The 18,600-nt window shown below is 42.0% G+C and overlaps 2 protein-coding genes across 4 annotated transcripts; both read left to right on the top strand.

Annotated features, from left to right (window-relative positions):
• Positions 1-297: 297 nt before the first annotated feature.
• Positions 298-8,258, top strand: LOC106563477 (adenylosuccinate synthetase isozyme 2). The gene is made up of 13 exons (XM_014129090.3): positions 298-555; positions 1,571-1,673; positions 1,770-1,838; positions 1,943-1,993; positions 2,104-2,170; positions 2,427-2,534; positions 2,668-2,749; positions 5,366-5,492; positions 5,601-5,755; positions 5,918-6,042; positions 6,220-6,317; positions 6,444-6,593; positions 6,700-8,258. Exons 1-13 carry the CDS (start codon positions 331-333, stop codon positions 6,750-6,752), a joined length of 1,413 nt encoding a protein of 470 aa, XP_013984565.3. The 5' UTR covers positions 298-330; the 3' UTR covers positions 6,753-8,258.
• Positions 8,259-8,956: 698 nt separating this feature from the next.
• On the top strand, positions 8,957-18,133 carry stx5 (Syntaxin-5). Of its 3 annotated transcripts, none has more exons than XM_014128927.3 (11): positions 8,957-9,043; positions 12,244-12,478; positions 14,295-14,365; positions 14,505-14,560; positions 14,640-14,710; positions 14,847-14,963; positions 15,077-15,133; positions 15,274-15,355; positions 16,001-16,101; positions 16,321-16,442; positions 16,641-17,222. In XM_014128927.3, the coding sequence occupies exons 2-11, from the start codon at positions 12,263-12,265 to the stop codon at positions 16,798-16,800; spliced, it is 1,053 nt and encodes a 350-aa protein (XP_013984402.1). In that variant the 5' UTR covers positions 8,957-9,043; positions 12,244-12,262; the 3' UTR covers positions 16,801-17,222.
• The last annotated feature ends 467 nt before the right edge of the window (positions 18,134-18,600 follow it).

The raw sequence follows: 18,600 nt of genomic DNA, 5'->3' as shown, positions 1-18,600 counted from the left end.
TTTAATAAAGGCGAATTATATTTTGTCTTGCAACATATTCAAATTAATGTATTATGTCACGCTAGCTCGCAATAATATTATTTTGATGGAAAACTGAATTTTGATCATTTCGTCGTTACAAGTTACGTAGATATGAATTCTTAATTCGCCGTATTATGTTATGGAAAAGGGGTTTATTAGGTTTAATGTGTCAAACTCCTCTATTACTGCGAGAAAAGGGCTCGTTTTCAGGGCTTGTTGGTGGGTTTTGTATGGACAACAAATACATTTTTCTCAAACCTGGCAACCTCGTTTCCCGCTAATTTTATCTTCCGGATTTAAGCAAAGAGCATGGCAGCAGATAGCACAATGTGTAATGGCGAAGAAACGGCCTCCATGAACGGAGAGCCAGTTTTTAAGCGACATCGGGAGAGTGGACAGGTCGAGTCCCTGCGGATTCCGAAGGAACCTCGGAATAAAGTAACCGTGGTCCTCGGTGCGCAATGGGGAGACGAGGGAAAGGGGAAAGTGGTTGACCTGCTAGCGCTGGACGCGGATTTAGTATGCAGGTGTCAGGTACGTAGCTACTCTAACTAGCAAGCAAACAAGGCATTTATAATTTGACAAAAGTACGCCAGTCGTTCGGTAGGCAAAACCAATACTAGTTAGTGTATATAATATTTAGGAAATGCGCTTAATAGATAAGTTGCTAAATGGCTAAAGTTATCATGCGAACGTTAACATGCTTAACTAGCTAGCAATGCTATCTGGTAGTGGGTAACGACCCACAACAACACATGGGTTATCTTGCTACAGTAACGGGTGGGTATAGTTTGTGGAAGGTGCCAACCGGAATCTGTTCCAAACACTTCGTAAATAACAAGGTTGCCAACAAACAACGCATACAAAGTTGTATAGCGGGCAGAATAAGGTAAGTGGACAATTTTACGTTTCACTCACCACGTTTTATTCCGAAAAATGTCTGTCCTCACTCTGGTAGCCTATGGACAAACTAAGTATAAGCTACGTGGTGAGTTGATGCCTATTCGGCAGCTATTTAGCTAGGTGAATTGATCATCCTACTTTATGTGCTGTTTGTTGGCATCCTTGTTATAAGTTTGACAGATTCCTGTTGTAAAGTTCCACAAATTATACCCACCCTACAGTAACTAACAATTGCAGTTCGCTAAATTTCCTTTGTCGGCTTCCCTGGTAAAAATACTGCCTACATTGGTTTCATTCGACTAGTTTTGACCGAGTAATAAACCGTTATCTCCTGTGAACTACACAAACACGTGTCCGTATTTTGTACTAAACTGAAGTTTTATAGCTGTTGAAACAAAGCTTTACCAGTTAACGGGTAGTTACTTATTCAAATATGTCTGTGCTTGGTGATGTAGTTGTAATTTTTTTGGGAATAAACTTATCACTGGTGGGGGTGAAACAAATGCATGCTCTCTGTACTTTCAATGCATTTTTCCTCAAGGAAAATGCAATGGTGCAAAAAATGTTGCCAGTTAACTGGTACTTACACGTTCGTTCACTGCTGGCTGTACTCACTTTCTGCTCGTGTAAATGTTGTCTTTTTCAGGGAGGTAACAATGCAGGCCACACAGTGGTGGTGGACTCTGTGGAGTATGACTTCCACTTGTTGCCCAGTGGAGTGCTCAACAAGAAGGCTGTCTCATTTATTGGTGGGTTGACCCTCTCTTACACTTCAGCCATCGACAATGTTTTCATTGGTTTGGTTTCCTATTCAAACCGTCCATAACTGAACTGCTCATCCACAGGGAACGGGGTTGTGATACACCTGCCTGGCCTCTTCGAGGAGGCTGAAAAGAACCTGCAGAAAGGCAACGGTGAGTATTAGCAATTGTAGAGGCCTGCAGGAAAGATAAAAGGATGAAGGAAGTGGATTCCACTGATAACACTTGACCTGCTATTTGTTTTTGTCATTGTCCAGGACTGCAAGGATGGGAGAAGCGGTTAAAGATATCTGACCGTGCACACATTGGTAAGACATGGCTGTTTGTTTTACAAATCTTTAGTTTAGTGTCTTGCAATTCTATGAATTTATGCTTTTTTTTTTAAATTATTATTATTTTTTGCATTATCTGCTCTTAGTGTTCAACTTCCACCAAGCTGTTGATGGGATCCAGGAACAACAGAGACAGCTACAGGCGGGAAAGAAGTGCGTGGGTTTTATTGTATGAGGAAGTGATGGTGACTCCGTGTTCATAAAGCGTCTCCGATTAGGAGTGCTTATCTGAGACTCTTTGAAGACGACGCCCTGTTCCTCATTTTACTGTGTGGTGAAAGTGGTTGTAGCAATAACAACAAAAAATTCAAGTCATGGTAGCCTTTTAGGGCTACTGCCAAGGCAGTGTTTATTATTGCTGTGACAGCATTCCTGAATATCCATTCTTCTGTTTTTGATTGTTTTCCAGTTTGGGAACCACCAAAAAGGGCATTGGACCTGCCTATTCTTCCAAAGCTGCTCGCAATGGACTGCGAGTCTGTGACCTTGTGTCTGATTTCACTGTCTTTGAGGAGAAGTTAGTACCAAAATTATTGTTTGTAAGAATGCATGTAAGTTACTTGAAATGAGCTTTTGAACCTTAATGATTTTAATGATCAATAAAAAAGTTGATGTTGATTGATAGCTGATGGCCTTTTCTTCGTCCACAGGTTCCGTGTGTTGGCAGGGCATTTCCTGACTATGTACCCCAACCTAAATGTTGACATTGACAATGAGCTGCAACAACTGAAGGTGAAAAGAACACTGCTTTAATGTCCTAATATACACTACCATTCAAAAGTTTGGGGCCACTTAGAAATGTTTTTTTTATTTTTTTAATTTTTAAGAAAAGCAAAAAAAAAGTTGGCCGTTAAAATAACATCAAATTGAATTACAGGGTAGACTTTTTTTTTTAATGGAATATCTATGTAAGCGTACAGAGGCCCATCAGCAACCATCACTCCTGTGTTCCAATGGCACGTTGTTGGCTAATCCAAGGTTATCATTTTAAAAGGTTTTTGATCATTAGGAAACCCTTTTGCAATTATGTTAGCACAGCTCAAAACTTGTTCTGATTTAAAGAAGCAATAAAACTGTTCTTCTTTAGACAAGTTGAGTATCTGGAGCATCAGCATTTGTGGGTTCGACTACAGGCTCAAAATAGCCAGAAACAACGCCCTTTCTTCTGAAACTCGTCAGTCTATTCTTGTTCTGAGAAATGAAGGCTATTCCATGCGAGAAATTGCCAAGAAACTGAAGATCTCGTAGAATTCTGTGTACTACGCTCTTCACAGAACAGCGCAAACTGGCTCTAACCAGAATAGAAAGAGGAGTGGGAGGCCCCGGTGCACAACTGAGCAAGAGGACAAGTACATTAAAGTGTCTAGTTTGAGAAACAGACGCCTCACAAGTCCTCAACTGGCAGCTTCATTGAATAGTACCAGTCTCAACGTCAACAGTGAAGATGCGACTCCGGGATGCTGGCCTTTCAGCTGTGTTAACATAATGGGGTGGGGGTGTCAATTTAAATAGTCCGGGTGGCCGTTTTATTAATTGTTCAGCAGTCTTTTGGACCTAGACTTGGCGCTTCGGTACCGCTTGCTTTGTGGTAGCAAAGAGAACAGTCTATGACTACGGTGGCTGGAGTCTTTGACAAATGTTTTTGTGCCTTCCTCTGACACGCCTAGTATATAGGTCCTGGATGGCAGGAAGCTTGGTCCCAGTGATGTATTGGGCCGTACGCACTACCCTCTGTAGCGCCTTACCATCAGATGCCGAGCAGTTGCCATAAGAGGGGGTGATGCAACTGGTCAGGATGCTCTCGATGGTGCGGCTGTATAACTTTTTGAGGATCTGAGGACCCATGCCAAATATTTTCAGTCTCCTGAGGGGGAAAAGGTGTTGTCGTGCCCTCTTCACGACTGTCTTGGTGTGTTTGGACCATAGTAGTTTGTTGGTGATGTGGACCTGACCTTCCTTTTCCTGTAGTCCATGATCATCTCCTTTGTCTTGATCACGTTGAGGGAGAGGTTGTTCTCCGGGCACCACACTGCCAGCTCTCTGACCTCCTGTTTAGTCCCAGGGTCCTTAGCTTAGTGATGAGCTTTGTGGGCACTATGGTGTTGAATGCTGAGCTGTAGTCAATGAATAGCATTCTCACATAGGTGTTACTCTTGTCCAGGTGCGAAAGGGCAGTGTGGAGTGCGATTTGAGATTGCGTTGTCTGTGGATCGGTTTAGATGTTATGCAAATTGGAGTGGGTCTAGGGTTTCTGGGATGAGCCATGACAAGCCTTTGAGAGCACTTCATGGCAACCAACGAGAGTTCTACGGGGCGGTAGTCATTTCGGCAGATTACCTTTGCATTCTTGGTGACATGGACTATGGTGGTCTGCTTGAAACATGTAGGTATTAGCTTTGGTCAGGGAGAGAGAGTTGCTGTGAGTACACACCCTGGTAATGCATAAAAGGAATTTAGCTTGTGTGGTAGGCTCGCATCACTGGGAAGCTTTGCGGTTGGGTATCCCTTTGTAGTCCATAATAGTTTGCAAGCCCTGCCACATCTGGCGAGCGTCGGAGCCGGTGTAGTAGGATTCAATCTTAGTCCTCTATTGACGGTTTGCCTGTTTGATGGTTCGTATGAGGGCATAGGAGGATTTCTTTTAAGCGTTTGGATTAGTGTCCCGCTCCTTGAAAGCGGCAGCTCTAGCCTTTAGCTCGGTACGGATGTTGCCTGTAATCCATGGCTTCTGGTTGGGATGTGTACTTATGGTCACTGTGTGGACAACGTCGTCGATGCACATATTGATGAAGCCAGTGACTGTGGTATACCCCTCAATGCCATTGGATGAATCCCGGAACATATTCCAGTCTGTGCTAGCAAAACAGTCCTGTAGCGTCCGTGTCATCTGACCACTTTCGTATTGAGCGAGTCGCTGGTACTTCCTGCCTTTGCTTGTTAGCAGGAATCAGGAGGATATAATTATGGTCAGATTTGCCAAATGGAGGGAGAGCTTTATATGCATCTGTGTGTGGAGTAAAGGTGGTCTAGAGTTATGGCACATGTGACATGCTGGTAGAAATGAGGTAAAACTGATTTAAGTTTGCCTGCGGATAAAGTCCCCGGCCATTTGGAGCGCCGCTTCTGGATGAGTATTTTCTTGTCTGCTTCTGGTTAGGGATGCTAGTCCACTTATCTCTTGTTTGTGCCCAATGAATGTGATCCTGTTCTCTCTACAGGCAATTACTGTCTCAATTGAGCTGATTCCATGCAGAACAGCTCTTGTTAGTCTTTCAGGGGGAGCTAGAAAGCTTAAGATACTGAGATGTTTCTCTATGTAGGTGGTCTCTGATTTTCCCTCTTTTCCAGGTGTATGCTGAGAGGTTGCGGCCCCTTGTCACCGATGGGGTGTACTTCATGCACAAGGCCCTCACTGGGCCCAGTAAGAAGATTCTGGTGGAGGGAGCCAATGCAGCCCTCTTGGATATTGACTTTGGTGAGAACAGAAGGGTTTGAGGGGGGGTAAATTATTATGCTACTCTGCTGTTTAGTGATGGCCATTGGAATATAATTTGAAGGAAATCAAATAATTTGTCTTTTTCAGGCACCTACCCGTTTGTGACATCCTCTAACTGCACTGCTGGGGGGGTGTGCACTGGCCTGGGTGTGCCCCCGTCCTATGTGGGGAGAGTGTATGGTGTGGTCAAGGCCTACACCACCCGGGTGGGTGTTGGAGCTTTCCCCACTGAGCAGGACAATGTGAGTGGATAGTGTTTGTTTTGCAGAATTGTCTGAAGTCATACAGTATGAATTTGTAGGGATGTAAACTTACTGTCTAGGAACCGTCTCTTCTAGTACTTCATATTTACATTCAGTTTATAGTGAATCCCAGATCTGACTGCTGTGTTGATTGTGGTCCAGGAGGTTGGAAACTTGTTGCAGTCCAGAGGGAGGGAGTTTGGTGTGACGACGGGCCGGCGGCGCCGCTGTGGCTGGCTGGACTTGGTCCTTGTCAGATACGCCCACATGGTCAATGGCTTCACTGCGTAAGGCTCGGTCTCTCCTCCTGCTTGTCCTGCTTTCTGGATGTGTTCCATACTGTATGCATTGTAATTATTGGATCACTGTGTTCAGTCTATTGTACTTGTGTATGCCTCCACTATGTTCCATTGCTGTATATCTATTGCATAACCATGTTTGACACCACTGTTTCTCTCCGACAGCATCGCTCTGACCAAGCTTGACATCCTCGACACGCTGCCAGAGATCAAAGTGGGTGTGTCCTACACTGTTGATGACGAGCCCCTTCCCAGTTTTCCTGGTTCGTTTCTCCCTGTCTAGGGGGACTTATTTTATACAGTTGCTCCTTTCACTTTACCATTACACACTTGATTTGGCTTGCACTGCATGCTGGCTCCCATCTTATTCCCTGTCTTTCCCTCTGTAGCCAATATGGACGTGCTGATGCGGGTGTCAGTGACGTACGAGACGCTACCTGGATGGTGCTGCAGCACTGAGGATGTGCGGTGCTTTGAGGAACTGCCCTCTCAGGCACAGAGCTACATCCGCTTCATCGAGGACTTCTTGCAAGTGCCAGGTTAGTCAAGAAACAAGTATTTATGGTGATTAAGCAGCCTTACTGAAAACCAACCTTGTTTTGATAATTGATGATATATTCACCGTGAATTTGATTTTAATTGCAGTGAAATGGGTTGGAGTTGGGAAATCCAGAGAAAGCATGATCAAGCTGTTCTGATCACTTTGGGAACTGATATCTTTTGGGTTTCTTGCCATTACAACAGCTGCTTGGGAGAAGAATTATGTTGATGAATACTTAGATTACTATAAACCTTGGGTTAAAGTCCCAAAGTCTGTTCTGCAGAAAAGCAAAAACCTCACCAGCAACGTTATTAGTGAAATGTATAACCTGCATTCCATAGCTTTCTTTTCTTCTGGTATGACAACACAATATATTGCCCATTATGTTCATCCTCCGTATGTAATGAACAGACAGGTAATTCAATCTTAAACAACTGTGGCAACCATACCAGGCTTTCATCAACCTTTATCATTTCATTGAACTAGTAATATGTTTTTACTAGTAATGTTTTTACAACTTTGGGTTGTTTGGTTTCTTTTAAAACAAGATTTTTTTAATGACTTCACCTTGCAGTTATTTTTTACACAATCTTTGCTTAAGGGTTGCGATACTAGGCTAATGTTTTTAAGGAGGCCTCATAATTAGGTCTTTGGATGAGCTGGCCTGTTGTACGAAGGAATTATTGGCAGGATTTTAGATTCTAAAGGGATGCTGTCTGAATGCCTTGATTTCATATTGATCATTAAGGATCGGCCCCTTTTTTTTCTTCTATTTTCACCTAAAATGACATACCCAAATCTAACTGCCTGTAGCAAGGATATACATTTTCTTGGTACCATTTGAAAGGAAACACTTTGAAGTTTGTGGAAATGTGAAAGGAATGTAGGAGAATAACACATTAGATATGGTAAAAGATAATGTAAAAAAAATACATTAATTGTATATATATATTATTTTTTTGTACCATCTTTGAAAATGCAAGAGAAAGGCAATAATGTAACCAGCCTCGGTGTAATTTACATATTGGCCACTAGATTTTTTTTTTTTTTTTTTAGATGGCAGCAGTGTATGTGCAAAGTTTTAATCTGATCCAATGAACCATTGTATTTCTGTTAAAAATTTGTATCAAGATTGCCCAAATGTGCCTAATATGTTTATTAATAACTATGTTCAAAACTGTGCACTTGCCTCAAACAATAGCATGGTATTCTTTCACTGTAATAGCTACTGTAAATTGGACAGTGAAGTTAGATTAACAGGAATTTAAGCTTTCTGCCAATATCAGATATGTCCAAGTCCTGGGAAATGTTCGTTACATACAACCTCATGCTAATCGCATTAGCCTACGTTAGCTCAACCGTCCCGCAGGGGACCCACCAATCCTGAAGAAGTTTTAACCTCTTAAGAGATCAAGTACTTGTGATTGCACACAAACACACTGGCTGATGTTTAGAACCTGGGTGGAACTCCATGTTAATGTATATACAAACTACAAATGTTTTCCATTATTTCTTTCAGTGTAATGAAGTAAACAATATGCTTCTACTCACCTACAATTATCAATAAAATACTAAGTGTCATTGCTGTTTTGTTGATAGTATCATGTGTATATTCTTCTCTGTGGAGTATTGTCTGCTGTCCAATAAAAGCGGTAATTTCCCATCCCTCTTTCTTTGTCAATGGCCCTGTTCAAGAGGATCAAAACCGTAATGTATAGTTCATAAATTGACTGACTTACTGATCAAATTATGAGTAGTTATTTATGATTCAAGGTTCTTTGTAGGTCAGTCGGCAGTTGTCTGCAATGTGGAACAAGTCATTTTCGAGACCATCAAATCCATGATGCATTGTGGGTAAATGGTGACTGACTGAGTGACAAATCTGTTGGAGCTAGAAACACAAGCATTTCGCTACACCCGCAATAACATCTGCTAAATGTGTATGTGACCAATAACATGTGACTACAATAAGTAGTTATTTATGATGCAATGTGATTTGTAGACCAGTCAATAGGCTGTTGCCTGCAATGTCGAACAAGCCCTATTTCACCCCCTTTTTCTCTTGTGTTAATCACCTTTACGACCTGTGACCAGTCTATACACACAACATCACACTGACATTTCACACAAATGAGCCATTCAAGCTGCAAAGGTCCTGGTTACATCCATTTCATAATGTGAAAAAATATCCAAACTAGTACATAATTATTTGATCACATGTATGATTTTAGGTTCAAGTCTCGTAAGGGCTATTCTCTGCCAATGTATTTGGGATCTACAGCAAAGACATGCATGATGAATGGACTGGTAAGAATTTGTCCAACTGGGCACCCTTACAACGTAATGTGCTAAACTAGACGTATACGTGGCGCTGACGTCAGCGTTTAGCGGAAGGACCAGTTCCTTCGTAGGCAGTGGAGTGATCAAATAAATATTATTTATTTACCGGTAAGATATTGTTGGTATTTGAAACTTGATTATGGCTCGAAAAGATATCCTGATAACACTTGCTTAGTCATGTATCTACTCTGTTTTTGTCGTGCCAATATTTTATAGCTAACGTTAGGCTTATTCAGCTTTGGAAGCCAGAACGCTAGCTACTAATAGCAGCAGGCTTGTTATGACTATTGGGCGTGTTAGTTTTGCATGGCCCGATTGCCTCGGGTGTGCGGGTTGGAACATTTTAAACCATTCCATTGGTCCTTAAGTGAAATCTCCACCCACCCGGGGCACCGGGTCATGTGAAATGAAGTAGCCCATTTGCCATTCACTCACCATCCACACAACCTTTCCCTTTTCTGTTAGTGCTAGCTTGTTACCTATATTCTCCTACATATGTCTAACATTATTTATCAATATTGATGCCGTTTGTCCTATATAATATACTGTAACGACCATGGGTTTATAAGCGCGGGTATCGACTCTACCAGTCGAGCATGCTTTTGGGGCACAGTCGATAGCGCGCTGGACTTCGGGCTAGAAGGTCGAGGGTTCGAGCTCCCTGCTTGCTTCATTACAATACTTTACTGAATTCTGAGAGTAGCCTGAGCTATTTTGGACTGTTTGGCCAATCACTGAAGCTGGAGACTCATATCTCCCTCACTAGCTTTAAGCACCAGCTGTCAGAGCAGATCACTGCACCTGTAACTGTTACATAGCCAATCTGTAAATAGCCTATCCAACTACCTCATCAGCATATTGTAATTTATTTGATTTATTTTGCTCCTTTGCACCCCAGTACCGCTACTTGCACACTCATCTTCTGCACATCTATCATACTTGCCATACTGTTATAATTTCGCCACTATGGCCTATTTATTGCCTCACCCCCCTTATCCTAACTCATTTGCACACACTGTATATAGATGTTCTCTATTGTGTTATTGACTGTATGTTTGTTTATTCCATGTGTAACTCTGTGTTGTTGTTTGTGTGTCGCACTGCTTTGCTTTATCTTGGCCAGGTTGCAGTTGTAAATGACAACTTGTTCTTAACTAGCCCACCTGGTTAAATAAAGGTAAAAAAAAAGGCAGATCAGGTCAGTGTGTCAAATCGGAGGGCATGTTGTCCGGACCTCTGGCAGTCTCTATGGGGGTGCCACAGGGTTCAATTCTCGGGCCGACTCTTTTCTCTGTATACATCAATGATGACGCTCTTGGTGCTGGTGATTCTCTGATCCACCTCTACACAGACGACACCATTCTGTATATTTCTGGCCCTTCTTTGGACACTGTTAACTAACTTCCAGACGAGCTTCAATGCCATACAACTCTCCTTCCGTGGCCTCCAACTGCTCTTAAATGCAAGTAAAACAAAATGCATGCTCTTCAACCGATCGCTGCCCGCACCCGCCTGCCTTACTAGCATCACTACTCTGGACGGTTCTGACTTAGAATATGTGGACAACTACAAATACCTAGGTGTCTGGTTAGACTGTAAACTCTCCTTCCAGACTCACATAAAGCATATCCAATCCAAAATGAAATCTAGAATCGGCTTCCTATTTCGCAACAAAGCATCTTTCACTCATGCTGCCACACATACCCTCGTAAAACTGACTATACTACCGATCCTTGACTTCGGCGATGTCATTTACAAAATAGCCTCCAACACTCTACTCAGCAAATTGGATGCAGTCTATCACAGTGCCATCTGTTTTGTTACCAAAGCCCCTTATACCGCCCACCACTGCGACCTGTATGCTCTAGTCAGCTGGCCCTCGCTACATATTCGTCACCAGACCCACTGGCTCCAGGTCATCTATAAGTCTTTGCTAGGTAAAGCCCCGCCTTATCTCAGCTCACTGGTCACGATAACAACACCCACCCGTAGCACGCGCTCCAGCAGGTATATCTCACTGGTCATCCCCAAAGCCAATTCCTCCTTTGGCCGCCTTTCCTTCCAGTTCTCTGCTGCCAATGACTGGAACAAATTGCAAAAATCTCTGAAGCTGGAGACTCATATCTCCCTCACTAACTTTAAGCACCAGCTGTCAGAGCAGCTCACAGGTCACTGCACCTGAGCATAGCCCGTCTGTAAATAGCCCATCCAACATCCCCATCCTGTTATTTATTATTTATTTTTTAGCTCCTTTGCACCCCAGTATCTCTACTTGTACATTCTTCTGCACATCTATCACTCCAGTGTTTAATTGCTAAATTGTAATTATTTCGCCACTATGGCCTATTTATTGCCTTACCTCCCTTATCTTACCCCATTTGCACATACTGTATATAGACTTTTTCTATTGTGTCATTGACTGTATGTTTGTTTATTCCATGTGTAACTCTGTGTTGTTGTTTGTGTCGCACTGCTTTGCTTTATCCTGGCCAGGTTGCAGTTGTAAATGAGAACTTGTTCTCAACTAGCCTACCTGGTTAAATAAAGGTGAAATAAATTAATAACAAATGAACTAACAATCAAACATGTGCAAGGCATTCAGTGGATAAACAGCTAGTACCTCAACCAGTATAGGTCGATGAACACATTGTAATCTGGATTTGTTGGATTGTTCTATTTTGCAATCCTGGGTTTTGTAGATTTTTTAAGCAAGCACACTTTTTTGACCAGAAGATTCTTGGTTGAGTTGTGAGTAAACCCCTTGATTGAATTGAGCTATGGGTCATTCAAGCTATTAGCATGTTTACAATCGGGCACATTATGTAACAGTACATGATGCTTTTTCTGGGAATCAGGATTTGGTGGTGGCTAAGAAAAAACGGTTTTACCTAACAGTTATTTACCTCACACATTGGTTATCGCATTTTTCATTGACCAGTCTGTTATTTTATCTTTTAGTAAACAAGAGAACACGAATACTCTTTGAGAAAGGTCTAGTAGACTAGTCTATCAGTGTATTGAGTGCAACTTTCAAACCCAGAAAGTTCTTAAAGAGGATGTGTCTCTTTTGCTGTGTTTGTAGAGTGTCTGTATACATTCACACCAGTTGGTCTGTGGGCTTTATTCTATCCTCAAGAACTCAAGTGAAACAATCTCCTTGTTGACTGCCTAGTAGCTACTGTCTCATTTCAGACCCAGGGCTTTCTGGGGCAGTTTTTGAGGAGCTTGTCCTCTTGAGTACACAAGTGTTTTTGATGGATCTTTAACATTATTCATTCTGAAATCTGACTCAGTTTTTCCTCCAGCAGGTGATGTGCCTGAGCATCCATGAACACGCGTCGTCGCCACGGTCCTAGGAACAGCCAGGAAGGGGTGTACCTGGGGCCTGCCCAGACCCAGTCACCGCTGATCCAGCCACAGGACCCACAACTCACAGCCCCCAGTCCACCGCCACCTCCCCCACTGGTGGACATAAGCAACATGTCAGGCAGGGACCGCACCAATGAGTTCCAGTCAGTCTGCAGGTCACTACAGGGGAGACAGGTGAGCAACATGGAGAGACCCTATGTCTTTTAATAATAATATGTTCTGAATTAGTGTTAACTAGCTTTACCAAAATAGATGTGACAGATTAGCACCATAGAGAGATGTTTATTTATTATTGTTATGTACAGTACCAAGCAAAAGTTTGGACAAAACTACTCATTCCAGGGTTTTTCTTTATTTTTACAATTTTCTGCATTGTAGAATAATAGTGAAGACATCAAAACTACGAAATAACACATATGGAATCTTGTAGTAACCAAAAAAGTGTTAAACAAATCAAACTATATTTTATATTTGAGATTTGTCAAAGTAGCCAGCCTTTGCCTTGATGACAGCATTGTACACTCTCGGTATTCTCCCAACCAGCTTCATGAGGTGTGCCCTGTAATGCATTTCAGTTAACAGGTGTGCCTTGTTAAAAGTAAATTTGTGGAATTTCTTTCCTTCTTAATGTGTTTGAGCCAATCAGTTGTGTTGTGACAAGGTAGGGTTGGTATACAGAAAATAGCCCTAGTTGGTAAAAGACCAAGTCCATATTATGGCAAGAACAGCTCAAATAAGCAAAGAGAAACAACAGTCCATCATTACTTTAAGACATGAAGGTCAGTTAATCTGGAAAATGTCAAGAATTTTGAAAGTTTCTTAAAGTGCAGTCGCAAAAACTATCAAGCGCTATGATGAAGCTGGCTCTCATGAGGACCGCCACAGGAAAGGAAGACCCAGAGTTACCTCTGCTGCAGAGAATAAATTCATTAGAGTTACCAGCCTCAAAAATTGCAGCCCAAATAAATGCTTCACAGAGTTCAAGTAACAGACACATCTCAACATCAACTGTTCAGAGGAGACTGTGTGAATCAGGCCTTCATGGTTGAATTGCTGCAAAGAAACCACTACTAAAGCACACCAATAATAAGAAGAGTCTTGCTCGGGCCAAGAAACACGAGCAATGGACGTTAGACCGGTGGAAATCTGTCCTTTGGTCCGATGAGTCCAAATTTGAGATTTTTGGTTCCAACCGCCGCGTCTTTGTGAGACGCAGAGTAGGTGAACGGATGCTCTCCGCATGTGTGGTTCCTACTGTGAAGCATGGAGGAGGAGGTGTGATGGTGTGGGTGTGCTTTGCTGGTGACACTGTCTGTGATCTATTTAGAATTCAAGGCACACTTAACCAGCATGGCTACCACAGCATTCTGCAGCGATACGCTATCCCATCTGGTTTGTGCTTAGTGGGACTATCATTTGTTTTTCAACAGGACAATGACCCAACACACCTCCAGGCTGTGTAAGGGCTATTTTACCAAGAAGCTGAGTGATGACCTGGCCTACATGTTCATCCAACCTCAAACAAATTGAGATGGTTTGTGATGAGTTTTCCTTCACCGCAGAATGAAGGAAAAGCAGCCAACAAGTGTTCAGCATATGTGGGAACTCCTTCAAGACTGTTGGAAAAGCATCCCAGGTGAAGCTGGTTGAGAGAATGCCAAGCGTGTGCAACGCTATCATCAAGGCAAAGGGTGGCTACTTTGAAGAATTTAAAATATTTTTTAAACACTTTTTTGTTTACAACATGATTCCATATGTGTTATTTCATAGTTTTGATGTCTTCACTATTATTCTACAATGTATAAAATAGTAAAAATAAAGAAATACCCTTAGATAGGTAAGTGTGTCCAAACTTTTGACTGGTACTGTATGTTTTGAACGAGCACCAACTGTCGAACCATAACATTCAGGCACACCAAAATAGTTGTGCTTGACATTTGCACACTGATCAATGTTGATTGATGTTCCTTATTCTTTCTGTTTTCTTCAGAATGGGGTCCAGTCCAGCAAGCCAGCCCTCAGTGCAGTCAGACAGCGCAGTGACTTTACACTCATGGCAAAGTTAGGAGCATTACACTGTGTTATTAACATGTTATTGAATGAGAATAGTAGATGATATGAGAACAGATCCATTTTATGTATAGCCCTCTATTAGTGTCCATATACTCAACTGTTTGTTATGGGTTTTTCTATTTAACAGGAGGATTGGGAAGGACTTGAGTAACACTTTCGCCAAACTGGAAAAACTCACAATACGTAAGGAAGCAACTATTTTAGTTTTTGCGTCCACAATGTGGTGGTGCATATGGAACTCACTGACTATTATCTTGTCTAGTTGCCAAAAGGAAATCCCTTTTTGATGACAAAGCTGTGGAGATTGAGGAGTTAACCTACATCGTTAAACAGGTGAGGAGATGTATATAGTAGATTCAGCTGCTATACTTTGTTGTTACTCTACAGAGTTTATATGTACAGGATGCTGTTCAGGAATACTTTATTAGATGCCTGTTTGGATGTCTGTTTTTTTCTTTTCTTTGTCCAGGACATAAACAGTCTGAATAAACAGATAGCACAGCTGCAGGGGCTTGTGCGCTCCAGACAGAGTCAGAATGGCAAACACCTACAGACACATTCCAACACCATCGTTGTCTCCCTCCAGGTAACTTCCATGCTCTGACATGCTGATATGTCCGTTGGTTTTATCCAATGAAGAATAGTACATGTAACTTTTCCATGTAGCGTTCATTTTATAACAGCCCTTTTCTGTTCTAGTCCAAACTGGCATCAATGTCAAACGACTTCAAGTCAGTGCTGGAGGTCAGGACAGAGGTAAGGCAGACACACATCTTTCACTGTAAATATTTTGACCAGACTAGTTTTCATTGGATGTTCCGTGTATATTTGTTGATTTATAAACCGTTTTAAACAGATTTTCTTCTCAACTCCCCCACACTCTTTTCCCTCTGCAGAACCTCAAAGAGCAGAAGAGCCGAAGAGATCAATTTTCTCAAGCCCCAGCATCCTCCTCCCATCTACATGCCAGCAACTTCGGTAAGATAAACTATTATCAGCTCCACACTACAAAACAAACACTAAACAGTACAACCTGACCTCTCTCTCTCTCCCCCCTACTCTCTCTCTCTCTCTGTCTCTCTCTCTGTCCCCCCTACTCTCTCTGTCTCTCTCTCTCTCCCCCTACTCTCTCTCTCTGTCTCTCTCTCTGTCCCCCCTACTCTCTCTCTGTCTCTCTCTCTCTCCCCCTACTCTCTCTGTCTCTCTCTCTCCCCCTACTCTCTCTCTCTCTGTCTCTCTTTCTCTCCCCCTACTCTCTCTCTCTCTCTCTGTCTCTCTCTCTCTCCCCCTACTCTCTCTCTGTCTCTCTCTCTCCCCCCTACTCTCTCTCTCTCTCTGTCTCTCTCTCCCCCTACTCTCTCTGTCTCTCTCTCTCCCCCCTACTCTCTCTCTGTTTCTCTCTCTCTCTCCCCCATACTCTCTCTCTCTCTCTCTCTCTCTCTCTCTCTCTCTCTCTCTCGTCTCTCTCTCTCTCCCCCCTACTCTCTCTCTCTGTCTCTCTCCCCCAACTCTCTCTCTCTCTCTCTCTCTCTCTCTCTCTGTCTCTCTCTCTTTCCCCCCTACACTCCTCTCTCTCTATCTCTCTCTCTCTCTCTCTCTCTCTCTCTCTTTTTGTTGTTGCAGGGACCTCATTGTTAATGCAGGACGACTCTAAAAGGACAGCTGAAGTCTCTATAGACATGGACTTCCGTGCCAGCCAACAGCTGCAGCTTATGAATGAACAGGTATTACCTCCAATCCTCTTGATGATGAGAAGCATTATAATGATGGTGACAATAACAGTGACAGTTAAAACACACTTGACTCAGTTTCCTCTTTCGATACAAATCCTTTTATTGACTGAGACTTGTTTCTGGATTCATGTGTCAATCAATAATACTGTTTGTTGCTTAATAATTTGCATACATTCTAAGTGGTGTCACTCTTATGGTGTGTTTGTATAGGACTCGTACATCCAGAGCCGTTCAGACACCATGCAGAACATAGAGACCACCATCGTAGAGCTGGGCTCCATCTTCCAGCAGCTGGCCCACATGGTGAAGGAGCAGGAGGAGACAGTGCAGAGGTGAGGGAGACATGAAGAGAGAGCCAGAGATTATCAAGCCACTAGTTAAGATGCTTTCCCCCTGATATAACATTGTTGTTCTGATGTTTTGTTGAGCTCGCATATCCAGCAATGATCAGACAGGGCATGCAGTGGTAAGCAGGTTAATGAAACCTCTGACCCTCATTCACCTCCCCTTTCCCATCCTCTTTCCTGCAGAATTGATGCCAATGTGGAGGACACTCAGCTCAACGTGGACATGGCACACTCAGAGATCCTCAAGTACTTTCAGTCTGTCTCATCCAACCGCTGGCTCATGGTCAAAATCTTCCTCGTCCTCATAGTCTTCTTCATCATCTTTGTGGTCTTCTTTGCTTGAGGAGCAGGGATGAGAGAGGGAGGAATTGTGCTGGAGGAGAGCAGTTTCTCTTTTATGTTTCATACTTTCTCTCCTTGTGGTTTAAAGAAAATACCACTACTAACACACAATTCTGCATATGCTAAGATGTGGTTATGTTGATAATGAATAGCTGTATGGTAGAAAGAAGATGAAAAATATGATTATTATTATTACCATCCATTAAATGGAGTGAATAAATTAGGATAAAATCTATGATGCAGGATAGAAGGCTATTGCAGTTGGATTGAAACTCTCTTTGTTGTCTTCATGCGTTATTTCTGTAATTTGTAGAAAACATTCCTACTTCTTGAAGGACAGGGTCAATCCAAAGAGAAATTGAGTCGGAATAGGAAACTGGTAGATTTATTTGGCCTTAAAAGACCTGTATGCTGAATCTCTGAGACGTTACTCCTCACAATGCACCTCACTGCCAGCAGTAATACCTCCTTTAGGAGGTTAGGGCTGATTGACAAGGCCATGTGAATGCCCTCTGACCTTCAATCTCTTCTTTGATGGTTAGAAAAGCTGATAGGAAATGTTTGGCCACTCTTAACCTAAACTGTACATGCATTGTGTTCCACAATGATATCATGCATATGAAAGGACATCCATCATGACAGTCAACTTGCCCTGGTTGACCTGAGATAAATGAATGTACTGTGTAAGTGAAGCATTGCCAGTACTTCTGATGCTTTTATTTTCTCTAGTCAGATACTGAACTGTATGTGCATAACTGCTTTGCCTTTTACAGCTACCATAGAATATCTTTGAATTAAGATGCATTATTTTCCATAAACCGGTTATTTAAATGATGTTGAATCAGAGTCTGCGCATAACACCAGATGAGTGATGTTTTACACACGTATGTTCTACATTTTCACCCCCTTCCTCCCCCTAATACCCATCCACATACACACACACTTCATAAATGTTCAGTGTTCACACATTTTTTGGGGACTAAATCTCTGTTTTATCTATGTCTCTGAGGTATCTGTAAAGGTAAATGAATTGTACTTCAGATTTGTTATGTCTCTCCTTTTTGTTCAAGAGAATGACTTGGAGACACAAAAAATATTCATATATACAAACTCATCTGCTTAGCTCATATTCTGGAACCCAGAAATGTTGGAATGGACATTTAAAAAAAAAAAAACGGTTTCACACATTTGCTCTCCTCTGTCTCTGGATATCTTGGAGGAAGTATTGTAGGTCACTGCTAATTTTATTGATACCCCTAATTTCTGTATTTTATCATAAGCTTTTGTTGTAGAAACTGCAAATGTGTAAGCAAAAATTAAAAATAATTTTAAAAGTTTTGTTTTTTCATTGTCAACAGGAATGTGTTTGTTTTAGTCTAGTCACCACCATAACACTGACATATAGGTTTATTGTTATCAAGTTTAGGGTTCATTCTAAATTAGTCAAACAGTTTGTTTGTATTCTTTGGAAGCTGAACAGTTTATTTACATAGCCTTGTTTTTCAGAATAATGAAATCTTCCATTAAGAAACAGAACATATACAGTGCCTTCAGGAAGTATTCATTCCCCTTGACTTATTACACATTTTGATATGTTACAACCTGAATTCAACAGTTTTTTTCCCCCCTCAGCAATCCACACACACACAATACCTCATAATGACAAAGTGAAAACATGTTTTCAGAGATTTTATGAAATACAGAAATAACTAATTTATTTAAGTATTCACACCCTTGAGTCAATACTTTGTAGAAGCACCTTTGGCGGCGATTACAGCTTTGAGTCGTCTTGGGTATGTCT

This window comes from Salmo salar, chromosome 11 (assembly GCF_965601325.2).
Source record: "Salmo salar chromosome 11, fSalSal1, whole genome shotgun sequence".
Classification (NCBI taxonomy): Eukaryota; Metazoa; Chordata; class Actinopteri; order Salmoniformes; family Salmonidae; genus Salmo; species Salmo salar.
The sequence above is the reverse complement of the archived record's forward strand: the minus strand, read 5'-3'. Positions and strand labels throughout refer to the sequence as shown.

What these genes read in the sequence shown, in the direction of transcription:
- LOC106563477 (XM_014129090.3), top strand. Translation starts at nt 331, where the DNA reads ATGGCAGCAGATAGCACAATGTGTAATGGCGAAGAAACGGCCTCCATG. An exon ending in ATTTAGTATGCAGGTGTCAG is followed by an intron (nt 556 to 1,570) that starts GTACGTAGCTAC and finishes TGTCTTTTTCAG; the next exon opens with GGAGGTAACAATGCAGGCCA. An exon ending in CAGCTACAGGCGGGAAAGAA is followed by an intron (nt 2,171 to 2,426) that starts GTGCGTGGGTTT and finishes ATTGTTTTCCAG; the next exon opens with TTTGGGAACCACCAAAAAGG.
- stx5 (XM_014128927.3), top strand. Translation starts at nt 12,263, where the DNA reads ATGAACACGCGTCGTCGCCACGGTCCTAGGAACAGCCAGGAAGGGGTG. An exon ending in ACTGGAAAAACTCACAATAC is followed by an intron (nt 14,561 to 14,639) that starts GTAAGGAAGCAA and finishes TATCTTGTCTAG; the next exon opens with TTGCCAAAAGGAAATCCCTT. An exon ending in TGCTGGAGGTCAGGACAGAG is followed by an intron (nt 15,134 to 15,273) that starts GTAAGGCAGACA and finishes TTCCCTCTGCAG; the next exon opens with AACCTCAAAGAGCAGAAGAG.